Source organism: Nicotiana tabacum, chromosome 11, assembly GCF_000715075.1.
Source record: "Nicotiana tabacum cultivar K326 chromosome 11, ASM71507v2, whole genome shotgun sequence".
Lineage (NCBI taxonomy): Eukaryota > Viridiplantae > Streptophyta > Magnoliopsida > Solanales > Solanaceae > Nicotiana > Nicotiana tabacum.
The window spans coordinates 58396661-58414306 of NC_134090.1; the positions used below are offsets into that span (position 1 = coordinate 58396661).

At 32.7% G+C, this 17646-nt stretch overlaps 1 protein-coding gene across 1 annotated transcript; it reads left to right on the plus strand.

Moving 5' to 3' along the window:
• The first annotated feature begins 1955 nt into the window (after positions 1-1955).
• LOC107786659 (pentatricopeptide repeat-containing protein At4g18975, chloroplastic) lies at positions 1956-10761 on the plus strand. The gene is made up of 3 exons (XM_016608174.2): positions 1956-2044; positions 5955-6053; positions 9586-10761. Exon 3 carries the CDS (start codon positions 9594-9596, stop codon positions 10437-10439), a length of 846 nt encoding a protein of 281 aa, XP_016463660.1. The 5' UTR covers positions 1956-2044; positions 5955-6053; positions 9586-9593; the 3' UTR covers positions 10440-10761.
• Positions 10762-17646: the final 6885 nt, after the last annotated feature.

Below are 17646 nucleotides of genomic sequence, written 5' to 3' on the forward strand. Positions count from 1 at the left end.
TTAAGCCAAGTGACAACCTAGAAAAACAATCACATCACATAATTAGTTATTTAGTTAAAAATTAGTTAGTGGTTATTGTTTTTGAATTTAAATATCTATAAAATTCGAAAATAAGAAAAAATAAAAAACTACCAATTCAAAAGGGGGAGTAGTTTCTTCCTAATATATATATATATATATATATATATATAATAATAATTATATGATGCCAAGTGGCATAACCATACGATGATAAATGTAGATTTTTTGGACAAAACTCCAACAAAGTGGGAGTTTTAAAATTATTTTAAAATAATATTAAAAAAATAAAAAATTGCCAATTTAGGGAGTAATTTTAAGTTGGAGTTTAAAAATTATTTTAAATAAAAAAATTTAATTCAAATTTGGGAATAATTTCTTCCTAATATGATAGTCTATATCCAAGTGTAACAACAAAAATTAAACAAGTGTCATATTTTAGGACAAACCTCCTACATTTTTGGAGACTCAAAAATTATTTTAAAAAAAAGATAAAAAAAATTAACTACCTAAATAAACTACTCAAACATGGGTGAGTGTTGGTTTATGTTAATTAAATTTTCTGTTTCTTTTGTTTAAATCATTTTCGTTTTTTATAAATAATAAAAGTGTGTTTGTTCATTAAAGTTCAGACAATATTATTGAGAACAATAGAATAAAATTTAAGATAAAAAAATATTTCAGGTGTAATAAAATATATATCTTCTATTATTACAAAAAGAAAGTAGTAGAAAAAAATATTAAACACTGTAGTATGCTAATAAAAATTTATATTAATAATGTAATAATACTAAAAATTAGATAGTATAATAAAGAAATATACAGAACAAAAATGTTATTCGATGACTATATAAGTCCCTTCAATTTAATAGAGATTTCATCCATTAAAATTCAGATAATATTATTGTGAACAATAGAATAAACTTCAAAATAAAAATATTTCAAGAGTAATAAACTATATGACAAAATATTGAACAAATTAATATGCTAATAAAAATTTCTATTAACAATGTAAGAATACTAAACATTGTACAATATAGTAAAGAAAAATACAGAACAAAAAAGTTATTCAATGACTATATAAGTCTCTTTAATTTAATAATTTTTTATTATTGGGTATATCATATTGACAAATAAGATGACAATTGAAACTTAATAAAGCAATACGATTTAATGTTCAAACAAGCCCGACCATAATTTAATTTAAGTAATATTTTTTAATATTAATCGCGCTTCGCGCGGGTACGACTACTGGTCTAAAAGTAAAATCCGAACGCAAACTTCAAATACCCTTTGTCAACCTCAACACTAACTACTTACACTTTTTATTCTCAACTACAATCAAATACTGTCCAAACCCTACAAAAACAGGAAAAGAGATTAAAATAATAGTATTTTTTTTTATGAGTCAAGGTAAGTTTAAAATAGTCTCTTAAATCTTTTATAAGAAATTTTGACTCTTTTAAATTTATCAAAAATAAATTTCATTTCCATAAAATATTTTAACAAATAAGTACTTTTGGTCTCCATCAAATTAAAATATTTAACAAACTTTACTTATTAAGTTTTACGAAAACTGCAAAAAGAAGAACTCAGAAAATATTGGAAAAGTCCCGTCAAAATTAGAAGCTTGTAACACCAAAAATTATATTAAACATTAAAAATAAACAAGAAATAGCAAAAATACACTTAGGATTACACCAGACATTAAAATATATTAAAAATAGCAAAAATTGTAAAAACGCCACCTTCAAATGTGAGTTCTCATTTTTTTTCATAATTGTTGTTAATTCTAATAGACATAGTTTATAAGCAATTGAAAGAGATCAAAAGTGCTTACTTTTGTCACATTTAAAGGATCAAAATTACTCTGAAAATAGTTAAGGAACTACTTTAAAGCTATCCCAAAAATAAGGGACTAGTTTGTCATTTCGCTACAAAAACAATCAAAACCCAAGCTCAATCCCCTAAACCCTGTCTCGACTTACAGTAACTCGAATCAAAAGCTCAATCCTCTTTTGTCACTGTAAGTTTCTCTTTACCTCCATCTCTGTTTTGTATTTTCTGTTCTAATTTATTCATTTATTTTCTCACCTTTTCCTTAAAAATTCAATGTAATGATTCATTCTATTTTAACTGCGTGCCAATTGTGGTATGGGTTTAATAGCGAATTGACTGAATTTGATGGTGTGGAAATAGGTGTTTTAGTGCTGGACATCAAAATGTTTAAAACAATAAATGGTTAATTGGATGCATAATATTTGGGAGACCAAAATGAAAAGACAATTTTGAGCGTTGGGCGCGAATTTTGCTTCTAGTGGAGAAGCCTCTGAGTTAGGTTTTTAAAAAATTTATTAGATTATTAAAGGTGCTTTTTCGAAAAATAAACGAAAATAAGTCTTTTTTCCTGTGTCTTCTCTTAGTTTCAAAATTTCTACTACAAGTAGAGTCAACTTTGAGCACAATCTTAAAAAAGTTTGTTATATTATTTAAGGCAGAATCTAGAAAAATAGAGTCGAAATGAAAAGCAGTTTTTCTTTCTTTTGGTTATTTTTTTTGTTGTATATTCTCATTTTCAAAATTTTTTGCTTCCAGGAGACTCAACTTTGAGTATGGTTTATTTATCATATATTTAAACATTTAATTTTTATATTCTCAAAGATGAACTAACTTTTTAGAAGGTATCTTGCAACCTTGCCAGGCGATAGGCTTGGGGACTGTTACTCTCTTTGAGCATTTAGAAAGGCATGAAAAGTTGCATTTTTTACATAAATGTACAAAGATAAGTTAAGTAAAAAGAGGAAAAACAAGAAGAAAAAGAGATATGGTATTACCAATTAGGATTCTAAAGTAACTCGATTTACATAAAAGTAAGGGCGAATGTAAAGTAAAAAAGGTTTAACCTTGGGGCAAAGAAAACATGGAAATTTTCCCTTCAAGATAGTGCTTTATATGTTTTGAGGTCTCTTTTTGCCCCTGGTTAGGCCTCGTTTGTTTTTAATGATTAAGATGCCTGAATTTGAATATATATTTGTTTATTAAGATATCGTTTCTAAATCTGATACAGGATAATTAAGATTGTTTTGTTGTTAACATCTGAATGTGTATAATATATTTTTCTGTACAAGCTAGTAAATTTAAATCAAATTAATAATTAAATATTAGTATATATTAAAGAAAATCCTAAGTTACATTGTAAGAACTGTTTGTTTGATGAAACAACGTTCTCAAATCTAGCGGTAGTGGCAACAACAGCTGGTGGTGTTGGTCGGCTATGGTGGTTGTGAGGCTATGGTGGGTGGCGATTTTGGTTGGTGGGCATGTCTGGCAATGGTAGTTTTACAGTGATGACTGGTGGTAGTTGTATGATAGTGATCGGTGATGGTTGTGTGGTGGGACTGGTGGTGGCCATCATTTTTGATGGTTGACAGTGGTGGTTGTATAATGGTGGTTGGAGATGGAGGAGATTGATTGGCGGAGATTGTTGCACCGTCAAGATTGGTGATAGAGGTGGTTCGGTGGAGCCGTAGGGGTGGGAGTTCGGGCAATTCGGATTGAATATGAAAATTTCGGTTTGGATTTTCGATTTTCGGATTGAAGAAATGACAATCCAAATCTAATCCAAATAAGTTCAGATTGGATCTGAGTTTTTAAGTTCGGTTTCAGATTAATCGGTTTGGATATTTTGGATTTTTGGTTTTGAGCTTATAAGTTGAGATGTTTCTTCTTTTTACAAAAATGAATATCCAAATGAGGACTCATGTTAAATTGCCTGAAAAACTCCTCATTCTCACACAAATATCCAAATAAAATATTCAAGTAATGAAATTATTATCAAGGAAATGCAACTGACATTAACACAATCGATAAGAAGTAGCAATAGTAAAATCATGTCCAAATAAAAAGTATTCTGACAGAAACTTAGTAATTAACATTCAATATGAGATAATATCTAATGGGTAGGGTATTTAACCTATTACTATTGACATATGGATAATGGACTAAATATAAAGAATAAAAATTTCGTATTTCGGATATCCAAAAGTCCGAAGTACCAAATCCAAAATTCAATCCAAACTCCAAAAAATTTAAAAATTAAATCCAAAATCCAATCCGTAATCCAAAAATCCAAACCAAAAATCCAAAAAAATCGGATTTCGGGTTTGCCCAAACTATGCCCACCCCTAGGTGGAGGTGGTTGAAGCTGGTGGTTGGTGTTGGTAGTAGAGGCTTCTGGGGGTAGCTGTGGAGTAGTGGTGAAATATTATTTTCATATAAATCTTTAAGCGAGCCTCTTAATAATTTCAAGACATTGTACAAGATTTGGATGGATGCAACCCATTCAGGGAAAATAAGTGGTTTAAAAGAAAAAGATTAATGCAATTACTGAGTTGAGATCCAAAAGATTCAAATTTAGACCTCTATTAAGTTCAGCAAACTGAGCCTTAGCAATTTTATTACCCTTTAGGTTGTAGGTAAATCAAGTCACTTTGGAGCCCTCTTTAGTAATTACAATTGAGAATACCTAGAGGCTAGCAGCTATCACCGTATGCCACAACTTTGTGTGTCTCTTTCTCTTCTCTATCTCACTAGATTTCATTGCCATAACCTTGTCTTTTCTGGTGAGTATATTTCGTGAAATTCTTTAGCTTATTTCTCCGGTTCTGTCTCTTTTGCTGTTAATGGAGGTTTCGATTATCCATGACAAGGCTTCTTTGTTAAAGTATTTGATGATATAATTTAGTGCTGTTGAAGTTCTTGTATGTTTATGTGCTTTTAATAATTGGTTCTAATCCAATGGCTCTTTTTCAAATTTTTGTGGGTTGGTCACAAGTTTAAATAGCTTAGAATATTTTGTTTAATATGCTTTCTCACTTTGATGAATGTTGTGCTAATATCCTATACAGTTAGGAAATTTATCTCAGCAATTCATGTAGGTTTAGGTGTTTGTTGTGCTTCATGATGTACTTGTAGGGAAAATCATGGTTCTCGATCTTTTAAAATTAGTTTTGCTTCAATGTGAAAATGTATCCAATAGGTGAAGAAGAAAAAACGATAAAATAAAATAAAAAAGAAGAAGAGATTTATAGATTTCATTGGTGTCAAGACGATGTAACTAGGGGGGTTCATAAAAACCCGAAAAACCGAACCAAACCGACCAAAAAAAACTGATACTTTTTGGTTTGGTTTGGTTTTAGTTTTGAATTTTAAAAATCGATCAAATTTGGTTTGGTTTTGGTTTTAATAAAAAAATAACCGAAAAACCGAAAACCGACTATAGGAGTAGCTATTTCAAATTTATTATTACACCTATATATATGTATATTTTTATATAAAGTTTCAAAAATTTTATGGTGAATGTTAATCGTTTGTATTTTTAGTATAGTTCTTTATCTTTATATTCTAGTTTTATTGGTAGTTTTCTTTTGTTAAGTGCAAGAATCCATTTCATGTTAAAAAAATATATTTTTAATTGAGTCCTTAAATTACTTATCACTATTTGATTCAATTATCATCAATATATTTAGTAAATAATAGATTTATCAAAGGGCAATTGATTTGATAGTGTTACGTTGAAAATGTGATCGCCGAAATATGTGTTTGGTAGTGTATGTTATATATTTAAGAAAAAACCGACAAATAACCGAAAAACCGAAAAACTGACAAAATCCGACATAAACCGAATCGAGAAAAAAATCGACTTAATTGGTTTGGTTTGGTTCTAATATTTGAAAAACCGACTTACTTGGTTTGGTTTCCTTTTAGAGAAAAACCGATCCAAACCGAACCATGAACATCCCTAGATGTAACTAATGGGTATCTTTGTTCTGTGATGAATTTCTTTTTTAAATGTGCATTTAGATGTTAATATAATGTTTCTGTATATCTATGCCCTGTTCTTGAGGTATATTCCTGAGATCTTTAAGGATTTGCAGGAGAGGCTACGAGAGGATGTTTCTCCCGATTCGTTCTTGAAAATTAAGTTAAAAATTATTGGAGGTGATGAATATGAGAAGCTAGATATTCGAAGTCCTGTAAGTTAGCTCTTCTGTTTTTTGTTTTTGTTTTTTGGTTTTAATCAAACTCCTCTGCTATATGTTTTTTGGTTGATGGGTAGATCTCTTCTGCTATTTGTTTTATGCTCTTATTTATGACTTATATGACTAATTCAAGTAATTTAACTTATACATCAAGAATAAAATTTAAGAGTATCTACCATACATGTTAGATGGACTCACATGGCGATTTTCATAGCTGATACTATCTTGAGTTGCAAAAGAGGGAGTACAAAAGAATCTATACTAGAAGAATGACTTTCAATCTAATCTTTTTCAAAAAAAAAAAAAAAATGACTTTCAATCTAACTAAAGACCAATTAGGGTATATTGAACTGAGTTTATGAATACGTTATTTTCGAGGGTAGGTCTATTTTGGTCCCTCAAATATAACCCTGAGCATATTTAGTCCCTTAAGTATGCTAAAGTGGAGCACCTTTAGTCTCACTGACAGAATGTGTTAAAAAACTAACGGTGTTAACCAACTCTGATTCATGAAGCAAATCTTCTGCTTTGAAGCAAATTTTCTTTCTTTTTTTGGATAACACAAATTATCATTTTATTTCCTCATTTTTAAATAATGTCTTCTAAAATTTTGAGCTTGAAAATATTCCCTTCTGTGCCAGTTTACATTGAGAAAATGATAGTGTATAGCCGTTGTAAATATATATATATATACACACACACACATAAATTTTGTATACACAAATTATACAAATTTTATATACTTTTCGGCTACCAGATGTAAATAGTTTCTGTGCGGGCTAAAAGTGATAATACAATCTGGTTATTCGTTTGCTTCAATAATATGCCTAGAAGTGATTGTGGTAGCTCTATTTTTTTCAAATGTTAACTTTTCTTTTTGGAAAAATCAATCGAAATTTTTAAAAGTAAAAATTTCAACGTTAAAATCTTAAATTTATCAGCTCTGTACTATTAGTGGTATTGGTTTATAAAATATTTTCGATAAGTAAATTAAAAATACAGTGAGTGCCGAAACCAACCTCGTAATTGATCTTGGAGAGATTCTGTCAGTGAGACTAAAGATGCTCCACTTTAGCATACTTAAGGGACTAAATATGCTAAATATGCTCAGGGTTATATTTGAGGGACCAAAATAGACCTATCGTCAAAGATAAGGTGGTCCGATGATTTACATTAATTCTGCTCATGTTATTTTGGAGTAAATGTGAACAAATAGTGAAAACAAACAAGATGAGAGTAAATCACATCTTCTTCCTTTTTTCCAAAAAAGAAAAAGAGAGACGAGAGTAAAAGTGTAAACATGGCCATCAAAGTGAAGATTAAGAAACAAAGAAAACAGCGTGACAGGTTTATTTATGCATAATAAAGGGGCAGCCCGCTGCACTAAGATCCCGCTATACGTGGAGCCCGGGGAAGGGCCGGACCACAACGGTCTATTGTATGCAGCGTTACCCTACATTTCTGCAAGAGGTTGTTTCCATGGCTTGAACCCTATTTATGCATAATAAACTATTGAAATAATAAATAAAATGAGAATAAAAGAATATGCATAACCATCAAAGAGAAGATTAAAAAATAAATGAGACCATTAATATGTCCAATGCGTAAGTAAACATAATGAACCACCGGAATAGATGTCAAGCAAGCAATTTTTAGTGATTACATGTGTCTTACCACATGAAAGTGGTCTCATGGTCATCAAAGAAATGCAGGTATGCATAAACAGCAATCATGAAAATCCTTAGTAAACTACAGAATAGCCATTTGAACAGCCTACAAGAGCCCAGGGTATAGTTCATAGTTTAGGGTTTCAATTGCTTGTTAGCATGACCAGGTTGTTTAGCACCATTTGTCAAGTCTAATGTAGGTCGCCTGAATCTAGTTGAGAAATCTGCCTACATCTGCTTAGTTTTTTTTTTTTTCCTGATAAAGATTTGTCTGCTTTGGGAACTTTCTATACAGAAAATACCTTTCTTTATCCAAGAAACAGAAAATTCGATGAAAGCCTTAGTCCAAGCAGAGAAAGTGTAAACACAATGCTCTTGCTCTTCTTAATCTTATATACCTTCTCTTCTCAAGTTGAGTTATGGAGAATGAAGTTGCAGCCAATGTTGCAGGCTACACTGTTTTTCATGTGTTAGAACTCCAACAGATCACACAAAAATAAACATAAAAATTCCTAGGCTGCTAGGCAAATCAAATTACACTGCAACAATACTAATCCCTTGAAAATAGCGCGACTGCAAAATAAAAAATGTCATGTTACGAGCTCCGAAAATCAAAACCAAGAAATTAAAATCTGTTTATTCACCTGAATAATCTGTGTAATACAATGTTAACAGATATTGAACAATCACTTTGCTAATACTTTACCTTCCTCTGCAATTTGGGCGACAATATATAACCTACCCAACAAACTTACACATCTCTGTGTCATCTCTCCTTCAAAGATGACATCTAGCAAATAACAGTAAACAACTGATATAATTAATTAACCAACCCAAATATATCATATCAGATGTAATCTCACAATAAAAAGATACCTGAAATAATTCATAGAAACTTTCTCCCCTAACATGAGTTGAATTTCATTTCACTCTAGTAAACAGAGTCAGGTAGCTAAAAGAAAGTGGTTGAGAGTGAGGAAATTTACTTGAATTTGCAGCAAGATGGACAAATAGCTCAGATAGATATCCAAGAAGATTTCAAGAACGGTTCTTGATGCTGATAGCACAAGATACAGCACTTCTTCAGAAAAGGACGAGGGTCAATGAATTCAATCCTACCTCTCAGCCAACTTCAGAATCTGTTCTCCTGCTACTTAGGAAATTAGCTTATCCAACCCAGTAATCCAACTCAATACTTCAGCTGACATATCAAAGCATGAATTGCCACAGCAGCAGTTAGTGATTAGAAAACATAACAGCCTTCAAATATATGGAGCACCACCGAGTGTCTGGATGACAAACCTTAGCCACCAACAGAAGTAGTGTTAAAACTTCCAAAAGCACCGCTCATTTTGAAAACCAAGATAAGCATCAAGAGAACTTTTAAGATACAACTGCCACAGTGGCAGTTTAGTGATTCAAAAACACAGAAGTCTTCAAATATATGGAGCACCACTGAGTGTAGGGATGAAAGGCCACAACCACCAGCAGACAGTGTCAAAACATGCAAAAGCACTGCTTATTCACTTTTTAAAATCCAAGATAAACATCAAGAGAACTTTTAATATATACTTATCCAGAGCTCTCTCAGATCCACTCCTGTTAGGCTTTTACGAAGTGCGACATTCAATCCCCCAAATCTTTATCTGCATGGAACTTTTGATTGCACTCTGGGGTTTGTCCTTTAGGCGTCTGCTAACAGCTATTTTATCTGTTGCTGATTTTATCAATCATTAAGTTTTGGAGCTTACTGACTTTTACTGCCGGTGCTTCATTGTCATAGCAATAGAAATTTTGTTCTGAAAATTTCTACTCCGGTAATTCCTTTAATGTTCTTGTTGTTTTTACTTGACTGGCAGGCACACATATGATGTCAAGATCAGCAAGAATTACAAGGCTCACTAGACAAATTACTCCACTTAGAGTGGACAGAAATTTCATTCTCACTTGCAGTTACAATACAAATGTGCGACATTCAATCCCCAATCAAAGTGATGCAAAGACACTAGGGTTCTCCAGGGATCAATTTGGCAATCAAGCACAGTCTGCCCTTGCAAAAAACTACATTGGAGGCGAACGCAAGCCCCAAGTAGGAGAAAATGTCTCAAGGAAGGACAAGATTAGCTTTCTCGTAAATACACTTCTTGATTTAAAGGATAGTAAGGAAGCTGTATATGGTGCACTTGATGCTTGGGTTGCGTGGGAACGGAATTTCCCCATTGGACCCCTAAAGCAGGTATTGCTCAAACTAGAGAAAGAACAACAGTGGCATAGAATTGTTCAGGTCATTAAGTGGATGTTAAGCAAGGGTCAAGGCAACACAATGGGAACATATGAGCAGTTAATTAAAGCACTAGATATGGATCACAGGGCAAAAGAGACACATGAGTTTTGGAAGAATAAAATTGGTTATGATCTGCATTCTGTGCCCTGGCGGTTGTGTAGCCTTATGATTTCTGTATATTACCGAAATCATATGCTTGAGGATCTTGTTAAGCTATTCAAGGGCTTAGAAGCTTTTGATCGGAAACCCCCTGATAAGTCAGTCGTGCAGAAAGTAGCTGATACATATGAGCTACTAGGCCTTTTTGATGAGAAGGATCGCTTACTAGAAAAGTACAAAGACTTGTTTATGGAGAGAAGGGTTGGAAGTCCCAAGAGATTGAGAGGGCCTCGATCCCAAAGAGAAGGAAAACTAGCGCAGGAAAATTAAGGGAATTATAATCAAATATATCTTTGTTTACTGTGCAGGTGTTGAACATCAGGTTTACATAAATAACTAATCTACTCAATATGTTGCAGCCTCTATTGCCAAGCATTTCAAGATTTTATTTTGGTTTTGTATAAAATTATTTATTGCAAGTTCAAGAGTTTAGCAAACGTGTTCTCTTATGTATTTTTAGCATCTTATGCTACTTATCTATGGAGTTAGAAGATGTGATGAACATATGTTAGTGAGCAAAAGACAGAATAGTGAGATCATATTTCATGTTTTGAGATGATATTAAATTACTTGATATGAGGTTTAGTTTCAATACTTGTATGGTATTTTTGCAAATTTAGCTAACTAGATTGTAGCGGTCGGTCCTTCCCTTTTAAATGTGTGTATGCGTAACAAGTTTGTAAAGAGCCACAAAACTAATTAATCTAAAATTAGTAACGTAATCCACTTTCATTAATCATCTTGTCATTACAAAAGACAAAAAAAATTCATGTATTTAATTTTCACTATGTGGAGAATCGCGCTCATTCAATTTTAAGCAAGAATTGCAAGTAATTGAATACAAATAGAAGGACCAATGATTAGAGAAAGAGTTTAAGTTCATTTTGTGCGCTAGTGGTTAGAATATTGACACTATGGATGTGTTAGGTACGCAGGAAAATATTTTTTAATTTTCCTATGTTTGGTTGGCTTAAATAGTTTGAAAAATATTTTTCTCTAATTTTTTAATTGGAGGAAAATATTTTTCTTATCAAAAGAAGAGAAAATATTTTCGAAAATTCCCTCTCAACCTTCCCCACCATCACCAACCCATCCTACATCCCCACACCCACCCACCCAACCCCACCCCCTCTCTCTAAAAAGGCTTTTTTTTTTATTTCTAATTTTAATCTGTTTTCCGTTACCACTCACCCTGTTACCCCCCTCCCCCTCTCGCAAAAAATTATTTTTTTTACCCTTTTTTGTAATTTCAAATTTCTATTTTTTCGTTTTTCTGCATCACCCACCCCCACCCCGCCAAACCCCACCCCCACTGCCCCCCCCCCCCCCCTTCCGCACAAAAAAAAAGTTTTTTTTTTACTTTTTTTTTTTGTAATTTTTAAATTTCTAATTTTTTTCTGCACCACCCACCCCCCCCCCCCGGGAAAAAAATATTTTTTTATTTATATATTTTTGGTTTTAGTTTTTTCATCTTTCGGTTTACAGGTTCGAAATTTTACAAGTTTCAAAATTATAAGTTCGGAGGTTTATGTGCTTGGGAATTTACGGGTTTAGAAATTATAAAGTTTATGGGTTTGAAAGTTCGCGGATTCGAAAGTTTTTAGCTGTTCGGAAGTTCATGAAATTTGTGGGTTCGGAAGGTTGTTGGTTCGAAAGTTTCTAGCTTCATATTTATTGTACCTAAATTATTAATGAATACTCTTGAGAAGTTATTTTCCTTAATTTGTGTACCAAACACTGAAAAATGAATAAGACTACTACTTGTTTTCCAAAAAAAAAAAAATTGAAAATATTTTCCATTATACCAAACACACCCTATAAGATAAAATCATTTAAAAGCAGATTGTAAGTATTATATCTATACTAAACATGGATTAATAATCTGAAAAAAAAAAAAGAAAAAAAAAATCATTCCTTATCACCCTTTTTGCCCCCAAGAAAAATAGTGTTATGTCTTGCAGAACTTATAGGTAGCCACTAAAAAAATACTCCTAAGTAAAGAAATTGTTTTTCGAGTATCAGTTACTGTCAAACAAATTTTCACCTGAAACAACCGTGAGGGGCAAGGGCGGCTCTTAGGGCAAGGCATGTGAAGCTTTTGCCTTGGCCGCTCAACTATTTAAGGCCCTCAAAAAAGTACTATTATATTACCATGCCATGCCAGATTTCCAATATTTCACGTGTAACGATTTTTCACCGCCAATATATGCGCGGTTAAGAATAGCATAAATAATATTCAAATTAGAGATGTATTTGTGATCTAAAATAAAGTTTAACAAAAAATTACAAGTTCCAAAATAATACGCAAAATTTAATAGTAACGTTTAGGAGTTGGGTGCATTCTAATGGTTCTTCCTCCCGTTGTGCTAGTACTTGATTCATTGAATAAAAGGAAATTTTTTATTTTGTGTCTCATACAACTTACACTAGTTGTATGAGACAACTTTTTTGTCTCACAGTTTTGTGGACCCAGATTTCTGTGAACCCAAAAGTGTAAAATTGGGGTCCACAAATTTGTGAGACAAAAAGGAACCTCATACAACTAGTGTAAATTGTATGAGACACAAAATAAAATTTCTCGTGTGATAGGAATAATGTTTCATTGAAAAATAAAAAGGTCATTCAACTTTATATGAGTACCTGTGTACGTGATTTTATATATACTAGTTTTAATATACGTGCCTCGCACGTGCTGCCTAGCGGTTATTGTAAAATTTATATTTAAAATTAATAAAATTAAAATAAGATTAAATACCATAAATGTAAAATTAGTCTGAATAATTTATTTCTTAAATATAAGAGTGAACAATAAGAATATTATCATAATTCTATCTTAGAGTGAGTCGAACTAATCTTTTTATTTGACCTCTAACATAAAAAGTCGGAACAACAAAAAAATGGTATTTAACTTGTAAATGCAGCAAAAAATTCCTATAATTGAAAATCTTACTAATACAATTTAGTGTCTAAAGTATATCATTAATGTTGTCCATTTAGATCAAAGTTTATTAGAGAAAAGAAGAAGAAACTTAAATAATATGTTGAAGGAGTAAATAGAGATGGAAGTTAGAGTATACTTAAGCATTGATAATTGCAAAAATTATCACACTCAAATCTAAAAAAAAAAAAAACCTTAAAAAAAATAGTTGTTCCTTAAGGAAAATCGAACATGTCATACTATTGGCTTATTCATGCAACAAATAGTTATTTGTTCTTTGCATCAAAATTAATATGGACTAAATCATAGCTTGGAAAGGCATGATAAAATTGTAAAGTAGCTTTTTTTTTTGTCCAATTGAATATAAATAGATACATTATGTTCGTTGAAAATATAAACCTCCAATCTACTTGATTATTGTAACTCAAAGATTAAAGAAGAATTACCTTTAGAAAATAGTTAATCGGCCTCAATGTTCTATTGACAATGGTGACAATCATATTTGCAAATAATATTTATATAATCAATAAACTCTATTAAATTACAAAAATTCTTAGTGAAATGTCGTTTGCCTTTTTACCGTTTAAAAATAAAGTTCACATTGAACAAAAATGTAATTTAGGTTACTTTCCTAAAAATGTGTATAGCTCAAATAAAAACAGAAAAGGACTACCGACTTTATTTCTATGGTTTTCTATGTATTCTCTTTCAATTAATTCTTTTACATAACAAATTAATGGTTATATTTGGATAAAACTTCTAAACGTAATGGAATTCTAAATGTATGAAATTTTGTTTCCTACTTTGATTTTCCAATTGTTGCGTCACTCTTTTAATATTATATAATTCTATGTCAAAGGTAAAGATTTCTAAACCTAGAAGAACTATAGACGCATATTCCAACTTTCGTTTTTCCTTTTTTGGTGTTAATTACTTTTTTAAATAAGGAAGAAATTATGAATACCCAAAATTTAATTAATTGCAAATTCTTAAATATAAGGAAAATAACTTAAATTACAATTGTATCCAACGTAAATATATTTTGAAAGGGTAAAAAAGGTGAACGGCATTTTGCTAAGGGCCTTCGTTTTTTTAATATAGTATAGATTTATTTTACATTCTATACCTACTTTATAAATTTTATTTAATTCTTAAATCTTTAATATCAATTATATGCCATTAAACATATCCCACCTTTTAAGGGACTAGATTATCTTTCACTCTAACTTAATAAATTCCGTAAAACACTCCATCATCCCACGAAATTAGGACAGGTATCCAAGCATGACAAATACTACTGGTCCTTAAATTTTTAGCTCGATTATATCTTACTAATGGTTCTTATAAATTTTTAACTCAATCATATTTTATTCTACCTATGATTTCTTTCTTAAGAACTTCATTTACACGTAACAAATAGATATACACGTCATATTCCTAGAACTAGTGTAGTAAAACTAAGAATTTACACATTCTGTACTTATGTATAAGGCGGGTACTAAAATCTTACTTATTAGATTAACTAATAATTAGATGAAGTGAGCCTCTTGAGTTAGGCATTTTGTATAAGTTTTAATGTTAAAATATCAGTTATCAAGCTCGTAACTTTTCCAAATTTGCTATGAAAATTATTAGTATGTATAGTATTTTGCTATGACAATGACTATTCAATCATATTGTTTATACAAGCTTAGGCAGAATTAGTTATTAACTTAATTAAATTACCAATTTAAAAGTGCCAACGTGTACCTGTCACGACCCGCCTTTCTCACCCTCGGAAGTTGTGATGACACCTACTAGTGAAAGCTAGGCAAGCCGATTAGTCCAATTATCTAACCATTTTCATTTTTAATCCTTTAGCAATTCCAAAACAATATAACAAAACAGCGAAAATGATAATAAATAAAACAGTGCGAAAGACGAAACTTGATAATTTTGATTAATACAACTACGCAAGTCTAAGTACAACTCTATCCAGAATTTGGTGTCACAATTACACAGACTGCCTAAGAGTACTACAAGTAGGAGTCCGAAAGATAAATACAAGTTGTTTTAGAAATACATAGAGGAAACAATATATAAAGATAGAAGGAGACGCCAGGGCCTGCGGACGCCTGCAGGACTACCTCGGGTCTCCTGAATGGACTGAAGACAACACCCTCACTGCGGTCCAAAAGCTGCAGCATTGGGATCTGCACACAGTGCAGAATGTAGTATCAGCACAACCGACCCCATGTGCTAGTAAGTGCCTAGCCTAACCTTGCCGAAGTAGTGACGAGGCTAGGACCAGACTACCAGATAAACCTGTGTAGTTAAATCATATACAACAAAAAATAAAAGCAGGAACATACAGTCAAGGAGGGGAGGGGGGAAACATGCTGCGAGGAACCTCAAGTAATAACAGAAGAACAACAGATAAATATAAGGATCACCAAAGTTCAATTACCAACAAGAATCAGAAATAAAAGACAAGTGCACGACATCACCCTTCGTACTTTTACTCTCGTCCTCACCATAAGAATCAATAAAATCTGCACGTACGGCATCACACTTCGTGCTTTTACTCTCGTCCTCACCATAAAAATCAATATAATCGGCACAGAATTGTACATCGTGCGGCACGACATCACCCTTTGTGCTTTTACCTTACAATATTGGCACGACATTACCCTTCGTGCATTAACACTCTCAAATTCATACACGACATCATCCTTCGTGCTTTACACTTTCTCACAAATGTCATGCACGACATCACCTTTCGTGCTTTAACACTCTTCCTCACCCAAGCAACAATCACAAAGCAATTTGGGGAAGGGAAATCAATAATATCACAATAACATCCCGACAAGGGAACAATAACAAAACAACAATGTCACGACAAGGGAAACTATCATCATGAATAATAGCGTCCCGGCAAGGGAAATAATATCAAAGCAGTAACATCCCGGCAAGGGAGATAATATCATAACCTCTTCTCTTTTCCACATTTACTTCACAACTCAATTCTCAACTTGAGCCAATGTTCTACAATGTTCAATTACCAATAATAATTTCACAAGTCTTATTCATCCATAGAAATCAACATATAAAGCATGAACAATATGAAACGGAGTCACATTAGTCATAGTATAAGACTCACGGGCATGCTTGACACCAACGTATAGATACTCGTCACTATGCCTATACGTCGTACTCAACAATTAACATATAGCAAATAAGACTCAACTCCTAATCCCTCAAGCTAAGGTTATACCAAACACTTACCTCGATGCCACGAATACAATTCAAGCCTCAACTACCGCTTTACCTCTTGTTTCCACCATTAACTCGCTTGTATCTAGCAATAATTTACTTAACGATATCAATAAATACTAATTGAAACAATTCTAATGCATGAAAATAGGGCTTCCAATGATTTTCCCAAAAAGTCAAAATTCGACCTCGGGCCCACTTGGTCTAAACCCGGAATCCGTACCAAAACCCGATTATCCATTCACCCCCGAGCCCGGATATATAATTAGTTTTGGAATCCGACCTCAATTTGAGGTCTAAATCCCCAAATTTTCATATTCTTAGGTTTTACCCAAAATTCCCAATTTCACCATGAAAACCCTAGATTCTAGGATGAAATCCTGTTAAAAGAAGTTAAGGAGTGAAATAAATAAGTTAAAAATCACTTACTAGTGTTTTGGGAGAAGAAAAAGTGTTGGAAAAATCGGTTCTTATGTTTTAGGATTTTAAAAAGTGAAAAATAACTGAAAAGTCCGCTTAAATATACTCCTCTCAGACCCTCTCCGCGGACCGCATAAAAAGGATTGCGTCCGCGGAGCTCCACCGCGGAACGCAAGAAATCGAGCGCGGCCGCGAAGGCTAGACATTGCTCACCGCGGACCGCATAAATCCCACCGCGGTGGCAAAGGCTCCACCACGGTCGCGAAGTTTCCACCGCGGACCGCGAAACCTGGCTTCAGAGACCTGCAACTTCTCTGAACCTGCAACTTTTCTTCTAAGTGTAAAAACATCCCGAAACCTATCAGAAACTCACCCAAGCCCTCGGGGCTCCAAACCAAACGTGCATACTAATTCAAAAACATCATATGGACTTACTCGTGCGATCAAATCGCCAAATTGATACCTTTAACAACGAATTTAGCATCAAAATTAAAGGAAAAATCTCATGAACTCTTAAGTTCCATTTTTAACAATCGATGGTCCGATTCACGTCATTTCAAGTCCGTTTCTTACCAAATTTTACGGGCTCAACTTAAATACCATATACGATATGTACCGGACTCCAGAACCAAAATACGGGCCTGATACCATCAAATTTCAATACATTCAGATTTCCAAAAACTCTTAAAATTTCAGAAAATAATTTCCTTTAAATATTCATTTCTCGGGCTTGGGACCTCGGAACTCAATTCCGGGCATACACCTAAGTCCCATATTTTCCTACGGGTCCTCTCTCCGGGACCGTCAAATCACGGGTCCAGGTCCGTTTACCCAAAATATTGACCGAAGTCAACTTGAATTTATTTT

Coding starts and splice junctions, on each gene's coding strand:
- LOC107786659 (XM_016608174.2), top strand. CDS start 9,594: ATGATGTCAAGATCAGCAAGAATTACAAGGCTCACTAGACAAATTACT.